Consider the following 19143-nt stretch of genomic DNA (forward strand, 5'->3'; position numbering starts at 1 on the left):
TAAAGGCAATGGGACCCCAGTGTTTTCAAAGTCATTTCAGCATATAGTGTAATGCATCTGCAACTGGGATTCATTTGAAATCACTTTGAATTCAATACAATATGTTTCTACTGCCACCAGAGCAGCATCAACAGGTAACTCTGGCAGTAAGAGTTCAAGATTTGTACTGTGAGAACGTGCTCCAGTTGCTTGAACAGAGGATGTTACCTACTAGTGGATTGCAGAAAAGAAAGTATTTAAGCAAAACCAGGGGCTGTGAATAAAATCATACCATCAGGAAAATATTGGGAGGTACTGTAGGTCATCTGTAAATGGCAGTTATATGAAACTTGATACAGAAGTTAGCTTTGACCATTGTGTAGCTTATGGTTGCAGACTGTATTGAAGAACGCAGATGTAACCAGCACGAGCTGTAGTTCTCACAGGCATGCCACAGCAAAGAGTGTGCAAGAACATACCCTCAACTTGATTAGAGGTAGTCAACGAACACTTAAACATTATATCCAAAGAAAAATAAGAAAAAACCATGAAAGATATTAACACATTTCTTCTGTCTACATAGATTCTGTTGTGGCTTAAATGTTTAAAATTTTTTGTCATTAACATCAAGTGCGAGACCTACACTCTCTGCAAAATGTGTATAGTGTAGTTGCTCCTAACAGCTTTTAAATGGGGACGTGGCTTATAATGTTAAGGAGAGGCATGAAAAGTATTGTTATTTACATCTTTAAGCAGGCTAAACCTAAATACTTCCTGAATGTCGTTTTCCCAACAAACAGCCCAATGCCACCAGTAATTTAAATCTGCTGATCAGTAGCAGTTGATTTCACATCACTGAAACTACTGCTACTCTTTAAAAGAAGATGTTCTTAATCTGTATGCTACTTTGTCTTCCTCCCCCATTTATGCTTGTCAATACCAGTCAGGGACATTGCTAAGGACTGCAGGTGATCAAAACAATTCACATGTGCAGGGCACAATTAAAAACAGTTTTCTGACCAAGTTTTGCAAACTGCAAGGAAATCAAGGTTACGCATGCTTTTGTGGGTGAAGCTGGTTTGAGGTTTGTCGTGAATATCTTTTGAATATTATTCCTACAAGATAACACCTGGAGGGGTGCTGCTGTACACCATTCATATTTCTAAATAATCTAAAGTACCAAGTTAACCATTTAGATGGAGTGGTTTTGTGATGCAGACCAGAACCCACGGGAGGCTATGGTACAGACCACCAAACTCTTCACTAAAGCTGAATTCAAACCCAGGCTAAAAAAAAACAATCCAAAATGTTCCAAGCACCTTAGATATTTCCTTGCTTTCATGAGAAGCATTTCCTAATCAGTTTTTTTTTCACATTTACACAAAGTCATTTTAATAGATGAACTGTACAAAACATACCAGGTTAAAAGAGAAACATTCAAATTAAAATGGCCAAAACAAATAGAAAATACACAATAATACAAGCCTTGGTATTAAAAAAACAAAACAAAACAAAAAAAACACATGAACTACTGACTATACAAAACAAGTTTGTAGAACGTAAGCACTTTATTCAGTAAGCATGGTTCTTCACTATCAGCATGGAATGGTAGGAGCTCAAATTCAGTTTTGAGACTCTTGGGGGTTCATTCTCCCCTTCAGAGATTAAGAACTGAAGGCAATGTCTAAAACAAAACAAGGAAAGTGCTGAAACAAAAGGCTGCCTCCCTTGGCACAGTGGAATGATACTTAAGGGACCCGTCTCTGAAATACTACAGCCTTCTTTTTTTTTGGCCTCATTGTGATTGTTGGCATCGACATTCGTAAATGAGAATTAAAACAAAACTAAAAGATAAATCCACTGAAATCTGCAGATGTAAAAAAGGTGCAAAAGGCCCATGTCCTCCTTCCCCACAGCTCCCTTCTTGCAACACAAGGCTCAGCTCCAGTGGTCTGGCAGCCTGACACTAGAAGTCAGGGTCCAGGAGACGAGAAATGGGGGTAGAGTTGCATTTGGGAGCCTGTGGGAGCCCTGGGTGAGCAACAAAGGAATATTCAGCTGGCAATATCGATGGTGAAATCCACTGTGACAGCTATAGCTTCACGGTCCCAGCAGGCAAACTCCCATTACACAGTCTGTAGTACCGTAGGTCGTTGACCAGTCGGTGCACACACTGTGTGAAGGAGGGCAGGTCCTGAGAACAACAGGGAGGAGGAGAAAGTTTAGTCAGGGGTCAGGGACAGCAACATAAGGGAGCAAAAGAAACTGCAAAAACAATTGACATTTAATAGAACAATGCAAGTGTTCCATTACAATGTAAATGTTACATTAATTGTGTAAAACTACTTCTGGAAACCTAGTCAAGCCTTCTGTAAACTAGGTTGGGTTTGTTGCAGGATTCACAGCCTTTGGAGGTATAAAGTAAATGTTCATTAAATCGTGTCCATAAATCAGGTCAGAGAGAGTCAGGAAAAAACAAAGCTAAACCAGGATTCGGTCTGGGACTAATTTCTAAGCATGTCCCCCTCGACTGTTAGCTTGACATTTGCTATTTGTCACTTCCAAGTCAGATCATTTCTTCCTATTCACTTCTGAGAAAGACAATCTCTTCTTGTTCTTGTGTTGCCTTGCTGGCTGCATCATGACACTCTACTGTCCATGAATTCTGGTCTTCTGGATCAGATGCCACCACCAGCGTGCCACAGCTCAACCCATCTTGTGCCTCCTATTCGAGTGGTTTCATGCCAAGCACTCGGAAGCTGTTCATCAAGTTTGCCTGTTCAGGGGCTGTTTTTATGTCATCTGCAATGGCTAGTTCAAATTGGTGGGCCATGCAGTGGATCCCTAGGATGTCGGCTTTGTCCCCATGGAGCCTGGTAACAAACGCCACTCTTTCCACCCGTCATCACAGCTGCACCATCAGTACCACAAGCAACAAGCTTTTCCTTCCATGCATCCTGTGAGGCACAAATGCCAGCAGTCTTAACAGGGTCTGTAACAATCTGCCTCAAGTGAAGACACAGCTTCCGAGACGTGTTTGGAGGAGGCAGACGCCAAACACATCTCACAAACTGCCCAGCCCTTTGACAGAATCTTACATATCTCAATTACAGCACTATCTATAGAACCACCTGACATCACCAACAGGAACTTTGCACCTTTAATCTGATCTTGCAGCTGCCTTCTTTCTACCTCTGCAATACAGTGCATAAATACTCTTGCTTGTCATTCCTGTAAGTACTTCCTAGATTTAGCCCATCAACCCCATAGAGAATCAAATTCATTCCAAAATAATTAACCACTTCAAAAAGACACGACATTTTATATTGTCACACTGACTGAAGATCTGCTAGCCATTAACTGTTTTTTTCAAGCTTTAAAACAAGTGTCAGTTCAAGATAAATTTGATTCCAGTCATAGTAAATTCCAACTTTCACCAAAAACTCATCATAAACACCAAATAAGAGTTTACTTTATCCAATGTGGTTGCATTATGGTTTACTAGCAATAATTTGAATCCCCTTTTCAGACTTTGTATCACAAAATAACAGAACGCGTTGGACTGGGGCACTTTGTAATAAAATGTGTTTAAAATAGCAGTTGCTGTGTTAAAATTAAAACTTCACCAGTTAGAATAAAATGACAATAGGATGTAAATACCGAATCACTCTTTCCAACACACAATACAATTCCATATTTCTTTTTTGTAGAAGGGACACTATTTTATTACATATTTTTCAGTGGGGCAAACTCAATGTTGATAGGCATAGTATAAGTGTGTTTAATGTATGAAATTATGAAATAAACTCTTTACACAACAGCATTGTTCATAACACAAATGCTAGAAATTCAATTGTTACTCACACATCCAGACAAAATCTGAGAAAGGCCTCCCATTCTTTCCAATTTCATGGACAGTCCTAAATATTATTTGCAGCTTTTTAAAATGTTCCACTTTGAATGAAGCTAAAGCCTTCTCTGCTTGTATAGAGGCTATGTGCTGCACTCGCTGCAGAAATCCTCATGCAATGTTGATGCACTTTGATGCTCCATCTTCCAGTTACTTGTTACTACACCAAATTGATTTTTTTTGTTTGTTTCTCTTGTGCATACAACCAGCATTCTGAGCAGTACATGTTGTGGTTGGTATGGCTCGTTTTCGACAATTCCCGAGTTTGCCGCCATTATCAATTCTCCACTTTTTGCTGAACCCTTTCATTTTTTTCTTCCGTTTTTTGAAAATCTGTCTTCATCCATCTGTTTTCTAAGGGGGCTTTTTGGTACCTTCGAAATGCCTTCACATGATGTGTACAGACAGTATTTACCACAGATCGCTTGATTGCAAAGTGCACAGTATTTGTATAGAAGGTTAATGCTAAAGCGCGCAAAACCATTTAACCCAAGCAAAAAAAAAACAAAACAAAAAAAAAAAAAACCTGGATCCGCCACTGTGGCATTTAAGTATGTGAAACGAAACCGTCACAGACCAAATTAACCTGTATTTGGCGGGTGCTAATTTCAAACCCTGCATCAAGACATCTGTGACTTACAACAAGAAAGCATAATGCCTCAAGGTTGACATTTGTATTTCCAGTTTGCCAATTACAGTTCCTGTTCATAAAATAAAATATTGGGGCTGATATTAGCTAGACAATAGCTCTACAAGTCACAAATCAGACAGCTTGGGTTATTCCATTTTATTTAGAAATAATAAAAGCAACCTAATAAACGTCTTAAAATCGGAAATACTAAAGGAAACGAGCATTTTGACTTTGTTAAACAGTCTTGGATGAATGTGTTCAACCACACATTGAAAAATACTTCTACCTCAGACTATTAGTCACTGAATTCACTTTTTCTATATTTCTAAATACAGTAAAACCTGTACAATCCGGTGTTGCTTGGGACAAATATTTGAACGCTTTAAAAAGTTACTGTACATACAGTACAAAAAACACTACAATGCCTCAACAAAATCTTTACTTGCAGAATCCCATGCAGGATTCAGACGCTTTCTGAGGGCATTCAGGTTTTCTCTGTTGCTTTTAAATTGGCACCTTTTCGTAATGTCTGAAGCCGTTTGCCTTGCGTTTTGAATTTTTCACTTGGCTCTGTGTTGGTTTTGGTAAACATTTAGCTTTTTTTGATAACTGCAAATAGTCTTTCAAGAGATAGCTTGGTGTGTGGACATTTATCAGCTTTTATTAGACACTTATTTTCACAATTCAGATTGGTGCCAGCGGGACATGAATATATATGCAACATCTTGCTTTTGATATATATTAGGGCTGTCAATGGCAGTTAACTTCTGCGAGTCAATCACATTGCTGTGTCTTGAGCCTGTCGGCACACTGTACTTCAACCCCGGCTGCAGCAACATTAGATTGAGTGTCTGACTGCAGTTATTGTTTAAATAGAAAGTTAGTCAATGAACCGTGTAATGGAGCAAAGCACTAAAAATGAATGGCAGGTTAATTAGATGAGGTAATTGTATCAATTTAAATATGCAATTAAAACCGAGATTAACCAAGATTTATTTATTAAATTAAGGAGATTAACTGCGATCATGCCAGATTCCAGAAGACAGGTTCTGGATTGTAGAGGTTATCACACCATTCATGCCAAACTATAAAGAATGCTGGTTTGTTGAGGGGCTGGATTACTGTATACTGAATAGCCCAAGCTGTTGTATTTGTAACTTTTGGTTTTAAAATTTGTGGATTTACTGTAAGGCTAACAGAATACATTTTGTAGTATTTTTAAATGCATTCTACACGGTTTGGCAGGCACAATGAAGACCTTTGCCCAGGAGCCTAGCTCCAGGCCGCAGTGGACTCATACCCGGTCCATCTTGAAGTTTCGTCCCAGCACGGTGCGCTGGTTGGAGTCCACCCCCTGGCAGCTGTTGAGGAACTCTGGCAGGAAGGCAGAGTAGAAGCCATCAAAGTCCACAGAGGCCATGTTGTAGACAGCCAGGGCGATGTCGTCCTGCAGAAGGTCGTGGCTCTTGTGCACCAGCACCTGCAGCAGCACGTTAAGGAAGTGGAACAGCATGGTGGTGCGGAACAGCTTCTACAAAAGAGAGACAGGCAGACAGAGAGAAAGAAAGAGACAGAGACAGAGAGACCAGGTTCACAAGTAATAGATAATAAAGTTTAAAGAACTTGTGTAAATTGTCTATTTAAACAATCATTCATTTTCAATTAAAAAAAAAAGAAAGAATCAAAGTTAGTGGTGTATAATGTATAAATATACTAGAAACAAATGTACAATTCAATACCTAAACACCTAGTAAAGCACTCACCTTGTGATAGAGCTTCTGTTTACTATTGAGAGACTCCAGGTAGGCGAGATTCTGTTTGAATATGTGAATGTCTGGCTGCAGGAAAGACTGTCCGAAAGCCTGGGGGAGGGAATACAGGACATGGGTTACAATAGGAAAAAGCAGAACTCAATACTTTATGGCATAAGGTTAATCTAGATATAACACTTACATATTAGATGTCACAAATTATTAGCAGGGATTCTGGTTTTGAGCCGAGAATCGAATCTAATATTCGTACAATTGGCTGCCACTGATAGAGGGGTTCAGTAGCGAATGCCACAAAAATGGTTTTCATAAAATTGTGCAAATCAAACAATATTACTATAGAACTCCTGTAATGCAGTCCCTGCAGCAGATGACTCTTCAGCTATATGCACACTCCATATACATGAGATGCTCCAAGGACCATTAAAAAAATAGAGGAATAATATTTATTAAGATACCTTAATACGTATAATCCGTTTTACCAGACGGTCCTTGAAAAAGGACTAAAACAAAACCTATGAAAAAACAGTAAGTCCGAAAGCAAATTTTCCTGTCATTAATATGAGATGGCACTCCAGAGAAATTAAATGGTCCTCAATAGGAGATGGCCATCTACCTCGGGTCTGTTTCTATGTAGAGTAGATCCCATGCTGCTCACCTGCATGATGGCAATGAACTGGGCTTCATTCTCCATAGGCTCCTCTGAGACACCCCGCTGTACACTGGCCAGCACAGATGACTTGAAGAAGTACCTCCAGTTGTGATGAAGGACCTGGTTCAGCAGCTCAAACAGCTCAGCCTTCACATCTGGAGAGGGACGCTGCAGACACACACACAGCCACCTTCACACCAAGTCTGAACCCAAGCCCATGGTGACCCAGGAGAACTGCTTCAGCCTGTAGCTTCTTAAATGTCTAACAATGCTACACTGTCCCTTAACTCCAACCACTAGGCAACACTGCCAGCCTCCCAGTGCTTAAGCCCCATCCACTAGGCAACACTGCCACTCTCTCAATCCCTCAGCTATAATGACTAGATCACACATTTCCATGCCAGTCCAAGTCCTAACAAGTAGGCCACAATGCTTACCTCCCAGCCACTGTGATCACTCCGCTTTTTCTAGTATGCCACACCGCCTGCCTCCCAATCCCTCACCTCTAACCACTATGCAAAACAGCTCCAACTCAGTCCTTGTGATTGAGCCTGCCTTACCTCAGCCACGATGGGGTAGACCTGCTCCATGCACAGTGAGATGATGCTGGGGAGGAAGGGTTTGAAGGCCTGGCCAGGTTCCTGCACCACCACCTGCAGGATCTTCAGGAACTTCTCCACAACACGGCACCCAGCACTGCCCTCGTGAAGGATACTCTCCGCCAGCTGTTCTCTGCAGGCAAGAGGGTGTCAGACAATCTGCCCGACACACATACAGATAGACAAAACAGGAGCCACTCTGCCTGACTCACACAGACAGGAGCCACACTGCCTGACTCACACAAACAGACAGGAGCAACTGTGCCTGACTCACACATACAGATAGACGGGTGCCACTCTGCTCAGGGAACCTACAGTCTTAGAGGACACTGAACCACAATGGCAGATCAGTAACTCAGCCCTCAAAGCATTGGGTTAGGCAAACAATTGTGTGTTTGTATCAGACAGCCTCACCATTTCATCCTCAAATTCTCACTACCCATCTTCATAATTAGAATGTGTGATTATACTACAGTACTCGCAAATAGGTACTTTTTAAAAATCTTCAGGTCAGGTGTTTACATCACAGATACAAACACATCTTACTCAGCACAGCTCCAGATTGAGTGTTTAGCTTTATAGAAAGGTACCTGGTAAACATGTTTAAGAAGGTCTGGATGATCTGTTCTGTGAATGGAACTCCCATTTGAACCCTCAAGCCTTGGAGCAGAGTAAGAAAGAAACTCAGCATCTCATCTGTCACATCTGGAAGAGACAGCAAGACAGAATATACATCAAAAACCTACAAAAAGGCCCAGTTTGATAATTATTATTTTATTAGATTTCAGATATGGTATTTCAAAAGAATATACGTCACTAGGAATTAATTGTCCTAACAAACTGAGCATGCACGGTTTCTTGCTTAGAACCATTACATTTATGGGCTTTAAATAAAAGGAGCAGTCTCAAAACATTGAGACTGCACTACATTTCATTACAGAAAAAGCTCTGCATTTCCCACCTTCCCCAGACCGAAATCCTGCCTATGCCCCCAATTGCAGGTGTGCTGTACCTGGCTGGTGAATGAAGACTGGGAACAGTGCCAGAGAGACCTGCACGGACTCCTGCAGAGACTGGTAGCAGATCTGCCGTGACTTTGTCGACTCCCCAGAGATGCTGTCAACGACATCCTTCAGAACTCGCAGGGTCTGGTGGACAATGGCTTTCACTGCAAAATCCACAACAGACATTAGGGAAAAGCAATGGCAACCATCATACTTATTACTGTCTCTGTATTATCTTATCACCATCAGTTGATGCTCTACAAATTTTAAACTGAAGACAGGAAGCACTGTTGGAACAAAGATTGTTGCATACTTATCCTCCCAAAAAGGAGGCTGTGTGGTCCGGTGGTTAAAGAAAAGGGCTTGTAACCAGGACGTCCCCGGTTCAAATCCCGGCTCACTCACTGTGTGACCTTGAGCAAGTCACGTAACCTCCTTATGCTCTGTCTTTCGGGTGAGATGTTGTTGTAAGTGACTCTGCAGTTGATGCATAGTTCACACACCCTAGTCTCTAAGTCTCTAAAAGATGTCTGCTAAATAAACAAATAGCAAAAATGTGACTGCCACATTACAGGTAGGTGAAAACATTTATCACAACGATTAACATCTGCAGCTGGCAAAACAGAACCACACTGCAAATTTAGGTTACCACTCCAAGATACAGCCATCAGCATATCAATGCAACAGGTACCGGTAACGAGTAGGGAGGTCCAGTTTAGTTTACGGCTACTAAATGTTTGACGGCTGTATTCGTAGCACCCGATTAGCAGTAGTCTTGGACTAGGTTACCGAAGGTAACATTAGGTTGTCCAAGATTACTGCTAATCAGGGTCTGTATAACCAGCCGTAAATGTTTAAATTAAATTTGTCCCTAAAAGCATTGTGTTTTTGCTTCATTTTACTTGTGCAGTTTATTTTGGTACATCACTGCTGTATTAGTATTTCAAAGGGCGCTCTGGATGTAAATGATCTTTATCGCCTGTCGGATGTGTTGCACTTGTCCTTAATCTTTTGAATTGAGGTTCACTGTATGAAACCGATGTGTCCCAGCACTTTATAGAATATCAACGGTTTATTCTGAATCGGTAAAGTTAAACTGTGATTCAGCAGCGTACTGTTCAAACAGATTGTTTCTGTAATTGTCAAACCCCAGAGTGCTGTGTTCATGTCTATAAAACAGTCCCTGCATGGTTTGCTTTCTAGATGTCATTAGCATATAAAAAGGTGTAGGACAGGAAAAGCACTTATGAAAACGCTGCTTACTCCCACGCCATGAAAACTGAACATGAGAAGTGGCGTGTTTACAGCAAAACAAGCAACCAGGACATCAAGATATACACTATGAATTATTTACTTGTAATTTATTATAAAGGCTATTCTTTTGAAGATGCACGGTTCTTTAAAATGTCTGGTCTCTGTGTTTAGGTTGCAGATAGCAGTCCACATAGCAGGCATGATAGTTTCTAAACAGGTCAAGTGCAACAGTCAATAAAGTGCAACAGGGATGGAGTGTAAAGACCAGGGTATTTTCAGAGTAATTACCTTGAAGAAATTTGAAGTGGTTGTATATTAAAATTAGAAGGAATAAAACATGTCATTACTCAATACAAAACAATGTGGTCCCCAAGTTTCACTTGTTTACACAAAATAACAATGACTTAATATAGAACCTGTCATGATCAAACTAACCCAAACTAATTTATTCTTGCCTTTCTTTGATATGAAACAATGTTTTTTCAGTTTTCTTAGTTTCCTTAGAAATGTGTTCTCTGCAATGAACTGTGGGATTGTAGTAGTGGGCAAAGTGTTACCTCTGGTTAAACACGACAAAGAAATACATATCCCGAGTTAGGTTTAACGAAAGGTCTAGATTACGTGACTAATCAGTTGCATTTGTTAGTTTTACAACATTTTCATCGTCAATTTATGGCCCTGGTAAGGCAGTAGCTTCTTAAATATCTAACAATGCTTGAACAGGAAAGAGGTCTTTGCTGAAAACATTTTCAAATTAACATTAAAAAAGTAGGTTTTTAACCTTTACAAAAATGGACAGCAATTTGTTTTTTAAATACCGAATGCTTTTCACTTGTGTGGTTATACATCCATAGTAGTTCAATAAAATAAATTCAAGCAAAGTTTGATCAAATTGAGACCTACAGTTGTGAAGATCTAGGGGTTTTAAGTGGAAACTAATCCAAGTACAATGAATAGTATAAAAAACTAGCAATACATCAAAGCAATAACTTCACTTTTCCTGTCTGCAACACCTGTTTGTTGCTAGTATTATACCGATTTTAGAAAATTTGCCTATGCATTTGCACTTTATATAAAAAAAAAAGAAAAGAAAACTGGACTTTTAGCTTTCATTAGCATAACCAGTCACAAGACATAAATTCTGCATCCATTTTTTGGAAAAAACATGCATCCCAATTAGATAGGTGGTTTTGAAGATACGAAATTAGTCTTGGGACAAATATCCGAAATAAATTATTATTATTATTATATATATATTTTTTTTAAAACAAGTATTCGAAGGCAAAAATAAAATGGACGCCGGAATTTACATAACCGATAGGAAACGGAAATCCGCATTGCAGCGTTTTTGCGCCCATTCACCACGTTACCAGGAGTCTCGCGACAGCTTCTGTATTGTACTGTGTTATTATTTGTACTGTAACACTTGAAATGTATTTGCTTACGATTGTAAGTCGCCCTGGATAAGGGCGTCTGCCAAGAAATAAATAATAATAATAATAATTTCTATATAAAAAAAAAATAGATCAACAAAATGGTGTTGAATGTAAAAAAATGCAAAAAGCAACTCCGTTATTGCAGTGGTACTACCAGGTTTGCAGGAACATGTGAAACAGTTGCATGCTATACGTTACAAAAGTAACCAGATAAAGCCCAGAAGACCACCACTGACTTTGCAAAAAAACAAAACACTGCTAACACAATCCTGCAAGGACGAAACAAGCAAGGTAGTCCACTTCCTTGTCCAGGGAATGCATCCACTCAGTATTGTTGAAGACAAGCTTTTAAATCAAGCTGCTGCATTACTTTGAACCAGAGTACAAGATGCCATCGCAAAACAATTACTGAAAGGATAAAAGGCAGCACACCGCTAGAAAAAAAGAGTTTTATTATTATTTATTTGTTTAATTCTACTAAGGCACCTGTTCCACATTTTTTTGCAAACCAAGTAAATATTTATTGAAATAAAATTAGAGCCTTACTTGTTCAGTTAGCTTCAGCAGCTACAAAAAGCCTCAGTAATGTTCATAAATTAATCATATTTTAAAATGCGTTGTCTACTTTATGTACTATTTTTCTACTTTAAAAAATGTGTTGCATATAATGACTTTTATTACCTTTTGCAAATGAATATCCAAATTAATCTGAATCTTTAACAAATATCTGAACATGAAAATTCCATGTTCGTCCCAGCACAAAAAATGTTTACATTATTTTTTTATCAAGTGCGGTTATACAACATCTTGTAACAGTTGAACATCCAAAGTTTAAAATAATGGGCTTGACAACAATAACCCATAACTTGATAAGAGCACCATGACCAAGGTTATTGCCACGAACAAGCACGAAGTAATTGGATAATCAGCTCTCTAGAAAGAATACAAAATATGAAAAGCGTGACACAGGCATGGTTTGAGTGATGAATGCGATGGTAGGTGAAGACTTACTGTCCTCGAGGCCCACTCTGCGTGGCTGCAGGCTGGCGCTGCCCCGCAGCAGGCGGTAGTGGCGGGTCAGGGCAGACAGGAGGTTGGCATGGTTGGTGGATCGCGTGTGCCACTGCTGTTCATTCTCAGGGAGGTTGGGCCAGGGCAACAGCAGCATGTTGGAGAGAGCCCTGCACACCAACACCTGGGCCTGGCAATACACAAGACACCACACTTAACAGGCTTGAAACATTTAAAGCCATTTAAACTAAAATCAGGATTCCTGGTTTAGTCCCATTATTTCAAACGTAGTGTGCATTCTACTTCACTGGATACCAAACAAGTGGTTTGAATTTCAACAGTAAGTGTTGCCGTAGCTTAGGACGAGCCAGACGAGGACAAATTCAGAGGAGGGAAGTCCATGTCCTCTGTACAGACGTTACAAGATCTTCAGATGTAGGCTTCTTACCTCTGGGGGGAGCCGTCGAGCAGAGCTGTCTGTAATGAGGTTGAACAAGTTTTGCACTGCGGGCACCGTCACCAGGAACACTGGCCGAACCGTTGTGGAAATGGACACCAGCAAATGGCACGCTGACAGCAACAGCTTCTCCGGCACCTGAAAACAGCACGAGGCACAATCACTTGTGAGTGTTGCATCAAAATGATTAACAACAAAATAAGACGTCTGCAAGAATGAGTTTAACCACTAGTATAACAAGCTTCAGAAACAGAAATCAGAATTGTAACTGCAAGTTTATTTCTTAAATTTTGTATGTCAAAGTATTGTCATATAATGGACTAAAAACAGGAGATGGTGCCCTGTGCCAGGCCCAGTAAGCAACTTAGAATGTTTTAGGTTAAAATAAAGATTTACAAAAGTAGCTGCACCTTAGAACTGATAAGGGATGTGGTGGCGTCCATGGCAGAGGTGATGAGAGACACGAATCGCTCCTGGTTCTGTCGCTGCACCTCACTGTAGAACTGGGCCAGCCAGTGAGAGTAGGCTTGCAGGGCTGCCAGGGACTGGGCATGGCTGTAACAGAGGGGCAGTCACTCTTCACTTCCTTACAAACCAGTGCAGCATCCCAAACACATTTCCAAAAATGACAAGGTTATGTTAATCTGCATGGAGGGCTGAACAATAAGTATTTTTCTCCGGTTTAATAAAAAATAGCCTGTAGTTATTGACAAGTGACAAGACCAAAATACAGACAGCTGTATGATATTTAAAATAAGTTACAGCATGTTTTATTTTTACGGCTTAAAATCAATCTATTGGTTAGCCATTGCCAGACTGTGCTTTGTATATGCACCACAGCCAAATCAAGTTCTGCTCTTAACACAGAAGGTAGATATGACAGCAGCTCAGTTGGGTACTCACACATCAATGAGGTCTGGCTTGAGCACAGATGGCACAGCAGTTTCTAAATCGTAGAGACTGATCTGAGAGCCGTAGCACGTCACCTCCACCAGCCTAGTGGAGAAAAAAACAAGATATAAAATAAATGGTAAGGATTAACACAGTACACAAGCTTAATCATTGTAGTGCAAACAATGCATGTTACAGGTGACAAATTCAGACATCAAGAGAAAGAAAAACAGCATATACTGCATCACTCGCTCATTTACCAAACAAAGTTATCCGTTCTTTTAAAAGCCTCCCCTTCCAAATAATAATTGTGTATTACCGTTAACTTTAGAAAATGTTGACCTCTAGAAAGAACAACCTGCCTGAATGTGAAATACTTTCTATCTGGTGGTTACTAGTGAATTACATGCTCTGACTGACTGGCTGAGAGAGTAATACCAGGCGCAGAACTCATTAAGACTAGTCTTCTTTGTAAGGGAACTAGGTGGCTTAGAATCCAGGGGAAATAAAACAAAAACATGACATACAAGGCTATAATTCTCCAAGTTCCTGTATAGAAATTATAGAATTATTATGCACAGTTGGGTGTAGCTAATTAAAGAGAAATACAGATCACCTTTCCACCACAGTGAGTGCGTCGTTGAAGCGGGCAGCAAACACGTCTCCAAAGAAGTACTCCGCCAGCCTCCCCACAGCCTGCAGCAGGGAGCTCAGGTCCCGCAGAGAGCAGTGCAAACGGCGGCAGTCATTCTCTGCAGTGATGTTCAGCCTCCGTGCTGTAGGGAGAGACAAACAAATTTTACTGCTGGGCCCCGACACTATTTATATGGGGATTGGCAATCAATCACTATTGAGGTTGAACACGCTCTTTTTTGACAACAAAGTGCTATCCTACAGCACCTTTTACATATGGGTTAGGTCATAGCAACAAGGTGGTAAAATGATCAATACTGTATCAATTCCTAGTCATTGCAATACTATATGATACAGATCCATTAAGAATAATGGGATGTCCCCATATGTAGACCTGTATTTTTTTTAGATTAAATTCCCTTATACAGAATCATCATGTTGGCTGTTATTGGGGATTATAAATTCTCTGAGATTCGTGCCGCACCTGTGCTGGATGTGACAATGAACTGCTGCAGCCCCAGGTACACATCCAGGTTTTCTTGCAGCACAGGGAACTGAAAGAAAAAAATAGGACAGGGATGAGAACCAGGACACTCAATGTTCTGTAGATCTCCGACTTTAACAAAGAACTGACAGATAGATCAAACTTTTAAAAGTATCTCAACCCCAGGCTGGTTTGCATGTGAACATTCTGCGTCTTCTGTAGAAGTGACAAAACACTGAAGGCATTAGGCATAATGTTTGCCTACTCAATTTGCTGCTTCTTTATTACATGCAGACAAGACCAATAGTACAGTTAGGCAATAGGAGTCTTGTTTTCCAGCAAGGCATACTTCAGGAAAATCCACTATAAAAGACTGGCAATATCTCCAGAGGCAGGCTCTCCCCTTGTAGGCCTAGTATAATACATTATTTTTAGTAAGTTTATTTTGCTAGTAATCCACCCTTAGAAAGACTTACAGGAGAATTAGAAAAAAAAAAAGGACAGCAGTCACTTATTAAATTTTACACCCACAAACAATTTCCATGTGATGCACAAACACCTATCAAGTTCACTGATGTGTACATTTCTTTGCAAATTTTAGTCATTATTTACTTATTTACTTTTCCCTTAAATGATGGCAACACCATTTAAAAGGAATCACTACATCCTTGTTTGAATGAAGAAACACATAGTTTACCAGTGTGGAGAAGGCGTGCGAGGGAAGCAGCTCCATGATCTTGGCCACGACCTCTAGGCTCTGCCTCAGGTAGCGCTGCCACTCCGTCTGTTGCTGTGGAGATGAAGAGAAATGAAGAGGAGCCGCGAGAACAACCTGCACAGCCGTGCCGATTCATACTACAAATGCAAATCCTCATCTTCATTGTGTATGCTTGGATTACTCAAATTATTGGACTGGTACTGTACAAGCTGAATGAGTCATTTCAGAACTACTAACCAGACATATCAGCACTTGTTTTGAGTTTCTCTCCAATAGCTTCCTCATACTCAGAAGCTTGACAGCAGATGTTGGCAAGCTCACCATGCACTTATCAGGATGACGTCTTTACCAGGTAAGCCACTGAGAATGGTTTAGGGTTTCTCTTCAAGGCAACTCAAGTCTGTTTGAACAGCTACCAGGTTGCAAAAATCTGAAGTCAATCAAGTGCCTTGAAAGTCATGTACAGTGACCCTTAACCACTTCCCATGTATGCTGGGGGGGAAAACACACAGTGCAGAGGTATTTGGCAGGTAGCAGGAGGAAGATCACAGAGGATGCAGAACACTGCATTATACATCAAGCTTTTAAGTGAACAGTGTGGCCAAAAGCGACCCCTTCAGCTAATATTTAAATCAGCACTGCTATTCTGGTTGATCTGTTCTAGCAACTCAGCGTCTTGCTGCAAGACTACACAGGACCTGTATAAGGAAGTGGTTGGGCAACTGGCTTTTAAAAAACTGTTAAGTGATCAGCACAGTCACTTACACCACTGTGGGGTTTTCAAAAAAACAAACACACATCTTTACAATTTCCTGTCTATGGGAACTAAGCAGAAGGGTGAGCTGCAGTGTTCAAAGAGTATCTGCACCACGTTCTGCCCAGTGTCACTTCAGCATCGAGAATCCCGAAACATCCTTCCTTCTATACACTGATACTACCTACAGTGTGACTTTCACTTTCTTATCTCATTCTTACACAGCAGATGGAGGCTACGTGTCAGTGGTTAGTGTTTGTCAAAAGAAAAGCCCTGTTCACACTTGCATTTTTATACCGGTATTGTTGCGGAACAGTATTGAAAAGTCTGTTCACACTGCAGTTGGTACCAGCATCAAACCGGTATAACCGTATCGATACGAAACCCAGTGAAGAGCATGTTTCGTACCAGTACAGTTGCGATATGACTTGGAATAGATGAAGTGTGGACAGGTGGATTGGAATGAAAACAGAATGGATGAGTCTGAGGCATGCATAGCACACTTACACCAAAGATATCACCAAGATTCTGAACTCTGCCTTTACTTCCTTCATGCTTGTTTTATTAAATTATTGTTTTTGTATATTTACATGTAAGTTACACTAGTAAATGACTGAAGTGAAATTTGAATAAATGGTTAAACTAAAACACAAAAACGGATGGCTAATACCAATAAATCCAGTTTTAAAACTGCACCTGTCTGTATTGTGTGAAACTCTCATCTCTGTTTTTTGCTCACCATGCACATATCAGGATGCTGTCTTTACCAGGTAAGCCACTCTGAATGGTTTAGGGTTTCTCTTCATTCACTGCGGAAGGCAACTCAAGTCTGTTTGAACATCTACCAGGTTTCAAAAATCTAACGTCAATCAAGTGCCATGAAAGTCATGTACAGCGAACCTTAACCTCTTCCCATGTATGCTGGGGGGGAAAAACACACACTGCAGAAGTATTTGGCAGGTAGCAGGAGGAAGATCATAGGAGAAGAGAATAGTTTGACCACGCAATGCTGACCAACACATGAATGGCTTGTATCCTCAATACGACTTGCCAAATCTACATGAATATCCATCAAGATTCATTACTAAACTATGCATAGTGTCTCTGTACACATTGGATTGGGGATCTCTTGCTTACATCATCATCCAGTGTTTCGTCGTCTAGCTCCTCCAGCTGGGCCTGGTTGTAGCGGAACTGGATCCGGTTCAGCACCTCTCTGAGCAAGAGCACTAGTGCGTCCTTGTACCTGGGGGACAGACACGGCACAATAAAGGCTCTCCCTCTAGAATGGCTGGCAGACCAGGCTCTCCAATATCGCTTCACAAGTATCCTCAACAGCAAGAATGCTCACAAAGGGATGGCTACAGTGAACACAAATGGTTACCTAGATAAGAGAAACTATTCATGTTACAAACATTGTCCACTGTGGCAGCGTTACTGTAAGGTACCCCTGGGTGGGTTTTTTTTTTTTTTTTTTTAATTTTTTTAAATTTATTTATTTATTTTTTTAAATAGGTAGTAGTTGGGGCAAATACGTTATTTGCAATCAGTTCCTCGTTATTTAAGGACAATGTACAGAACGAATAAAATATCCTGTTAAAACAAATTACTAGGAATGTTTGACCCAGATAAGAGGATGCAGAACACTGCATTATACATTAAGCTTTTAAATGAACAGTGTGGCCAAAAGCAACCCCTTCAGCTAATATTTAAATCAGCACTGCTATTCTGGTTGATCCTGTTCTAGCAACTCAGCGTCTTGCTGCAAGACTACAGGGGACCTGTATAAGGAAGTGGTTGGGCAATTGGCTTTTAAAAAACTGTTAAGTGATCAGCACAGTCACTTACACCACTGTGGGGTTTTCAAAAAAACAAACACACATCTTTACAATTTCCTGTGTCTATGGGAACCAAGCAGAAGGGTGAGCTGCAGTGTTCAAAGAGTATCTGCACCACGTTCTGCCCAGTGTCACTTCAGCATCGAGAATCCCGAAACATCCTTCTATACACTGATGCTACCTACAGTGCAACTTTCACTTTCTTATCTCATTCTTAAACAGCAGATGGAGGCTACGTGTCAGTGGTTAGCGTTTTGTCAAAAGAAAAGCCCTGTTCACACTTGCATTTTTATACCGGTATTGTTGCAGAACAGTATTGAAAAGTCTGTTCACACTGGAGTTGGTACCGGCATCAAACCAGTATAACCGCATCGATACGAAACCCAGTGAAGAGCACGTTTCGTACCAGTACAGTTGCGATATGACTTGGAACAGATGAAGTGTGGACAGGTGGATTGGAATGAAAACAGAATGGATGAGTCTGAGGCATGCATAGCACACTTACACCAAAGATAATCACCAAGATTCTGAACTCCGCCTTTACATCCGTCATGCTTGTTTTATTAAATTATTGTTTTTGTATATTTACAGACAAGTTACACTAGTAAATGATAGAAGTGAAATTTGAATAAATAGTTAAACTAAAACATATAAAAAATGATGGCTAATACCAATAAATCCAATTTATTGAAAATAAATTTTATAATTGCACCTGCCTGTACAGTGTGAAACACTCATCTTTTATGCATGCACCATCTCTGGTACTGTGTTCAGAAAAGTGCATTTTTTGTATAGATTACGGTACATCATCATTACCACAGGGTATGTTTTTCGTCAAGACATTCTGGGCAAGAGTAAAATAGGCTTCACAAGTGTTTTAATTTTTAAACATCGATAAAATAGCTCAAAGCAGCTCAATCTGACAGCGCTCCATTGACTCAATAGAAAAGCTTCTCCCAACCCTTTGCTTGCAGCGCGACAGAGGCCCCCATAGAGTGGAGTTAAGTATATTGGTGTATACAGAATACCTTTCATGCAAGCGTATCGATATCAACCAGCTTAAACGTGGACAGGTATATCGCAACAGTATCGGTCTTGTACTGGTGTTGAAAAATGACTTGGG

At 40.3% G+C, this 19143-nt stretch overlaps 1 protein-coding gene across 1 annotated transcript in view; it reads right to left on the reverse strand.

Moving 5' to 3' along the window:
• Positions 1 to 1341: 1341 nt before the first annotated feature.
• The window catches only part of LOC117431637 (exportin-6-like), a 43039-nt gene continuing 25237 nt past the window's right edge, over positions 1342 to 19143 (reverse strand). The window contains exons 10-24 of the mRNA XM_034052815.3: positions 17320 to 17428; positions 15408 to 15500; positions 14711 to 14780; positions 14210 to 14369; positions 13606 to 13698; positions 13113 to 13257; positions 12694 to 12840; positions 12246 to 12435; positions 8553 to 8708; positions 8131 to 8245; positions 7502 to 7673; positions 6948 to 7109; positions 6284 to 6382; positions 5821 to 6051; positions 1342 to 2173 (exon numbers count right to left, since the gene is read on the reverse strand). Of these exons, the coding sequence (XP_033908706.1) occupies positions 2072 to 2173; positions 5821 to 6051; positions 6284 to 6382; positions 6948 to 7109; positions 7502 to 7673; positions 8131 to 8245; positions 8553 to 8708; positions 12246 to 12435; positions 12694 to 12840; positions 13113 to 13257; positions 13606 to 13698; positions 14210 to 14369; positions 14711 to 14780; positions 15408 to 15500; positions 17320 to 17428 (2044 nt within the window). The 3' untranslated portion in view covers positions 1342 to 2071. The remainder of the gene's footprint in view (positions 2174 to 5820; positions 6052 to 6283; positions 6383 to 6947; positions 7110 to 7501; positions 7674 to 8130; positions 8246 to 8552; positions 8709 to 12245; positions 12436 to 12693; positions 12841 to 13112; positions 13258 to 13605; positions 13699 to 14209; positions 14370 to 14710; positions 14781 to 15407; positions 15501 to 17319; positions 17429 to 19143) is intronic.

Source organism: Acipenser ruthenus, chromosome 22 (genome assembly GCF_902713425.1).
Source record: "Acipenser ruthenus chromosome 22, fAciRut3.2 maternal haplotype, whole genome shotgun sequence".
NCBI lineage: Eukaryota > Metazoa > Chordata > Actinopteri > Acipenseriformes > Acipenseridae > Acipenser > Acipenser ruthenus.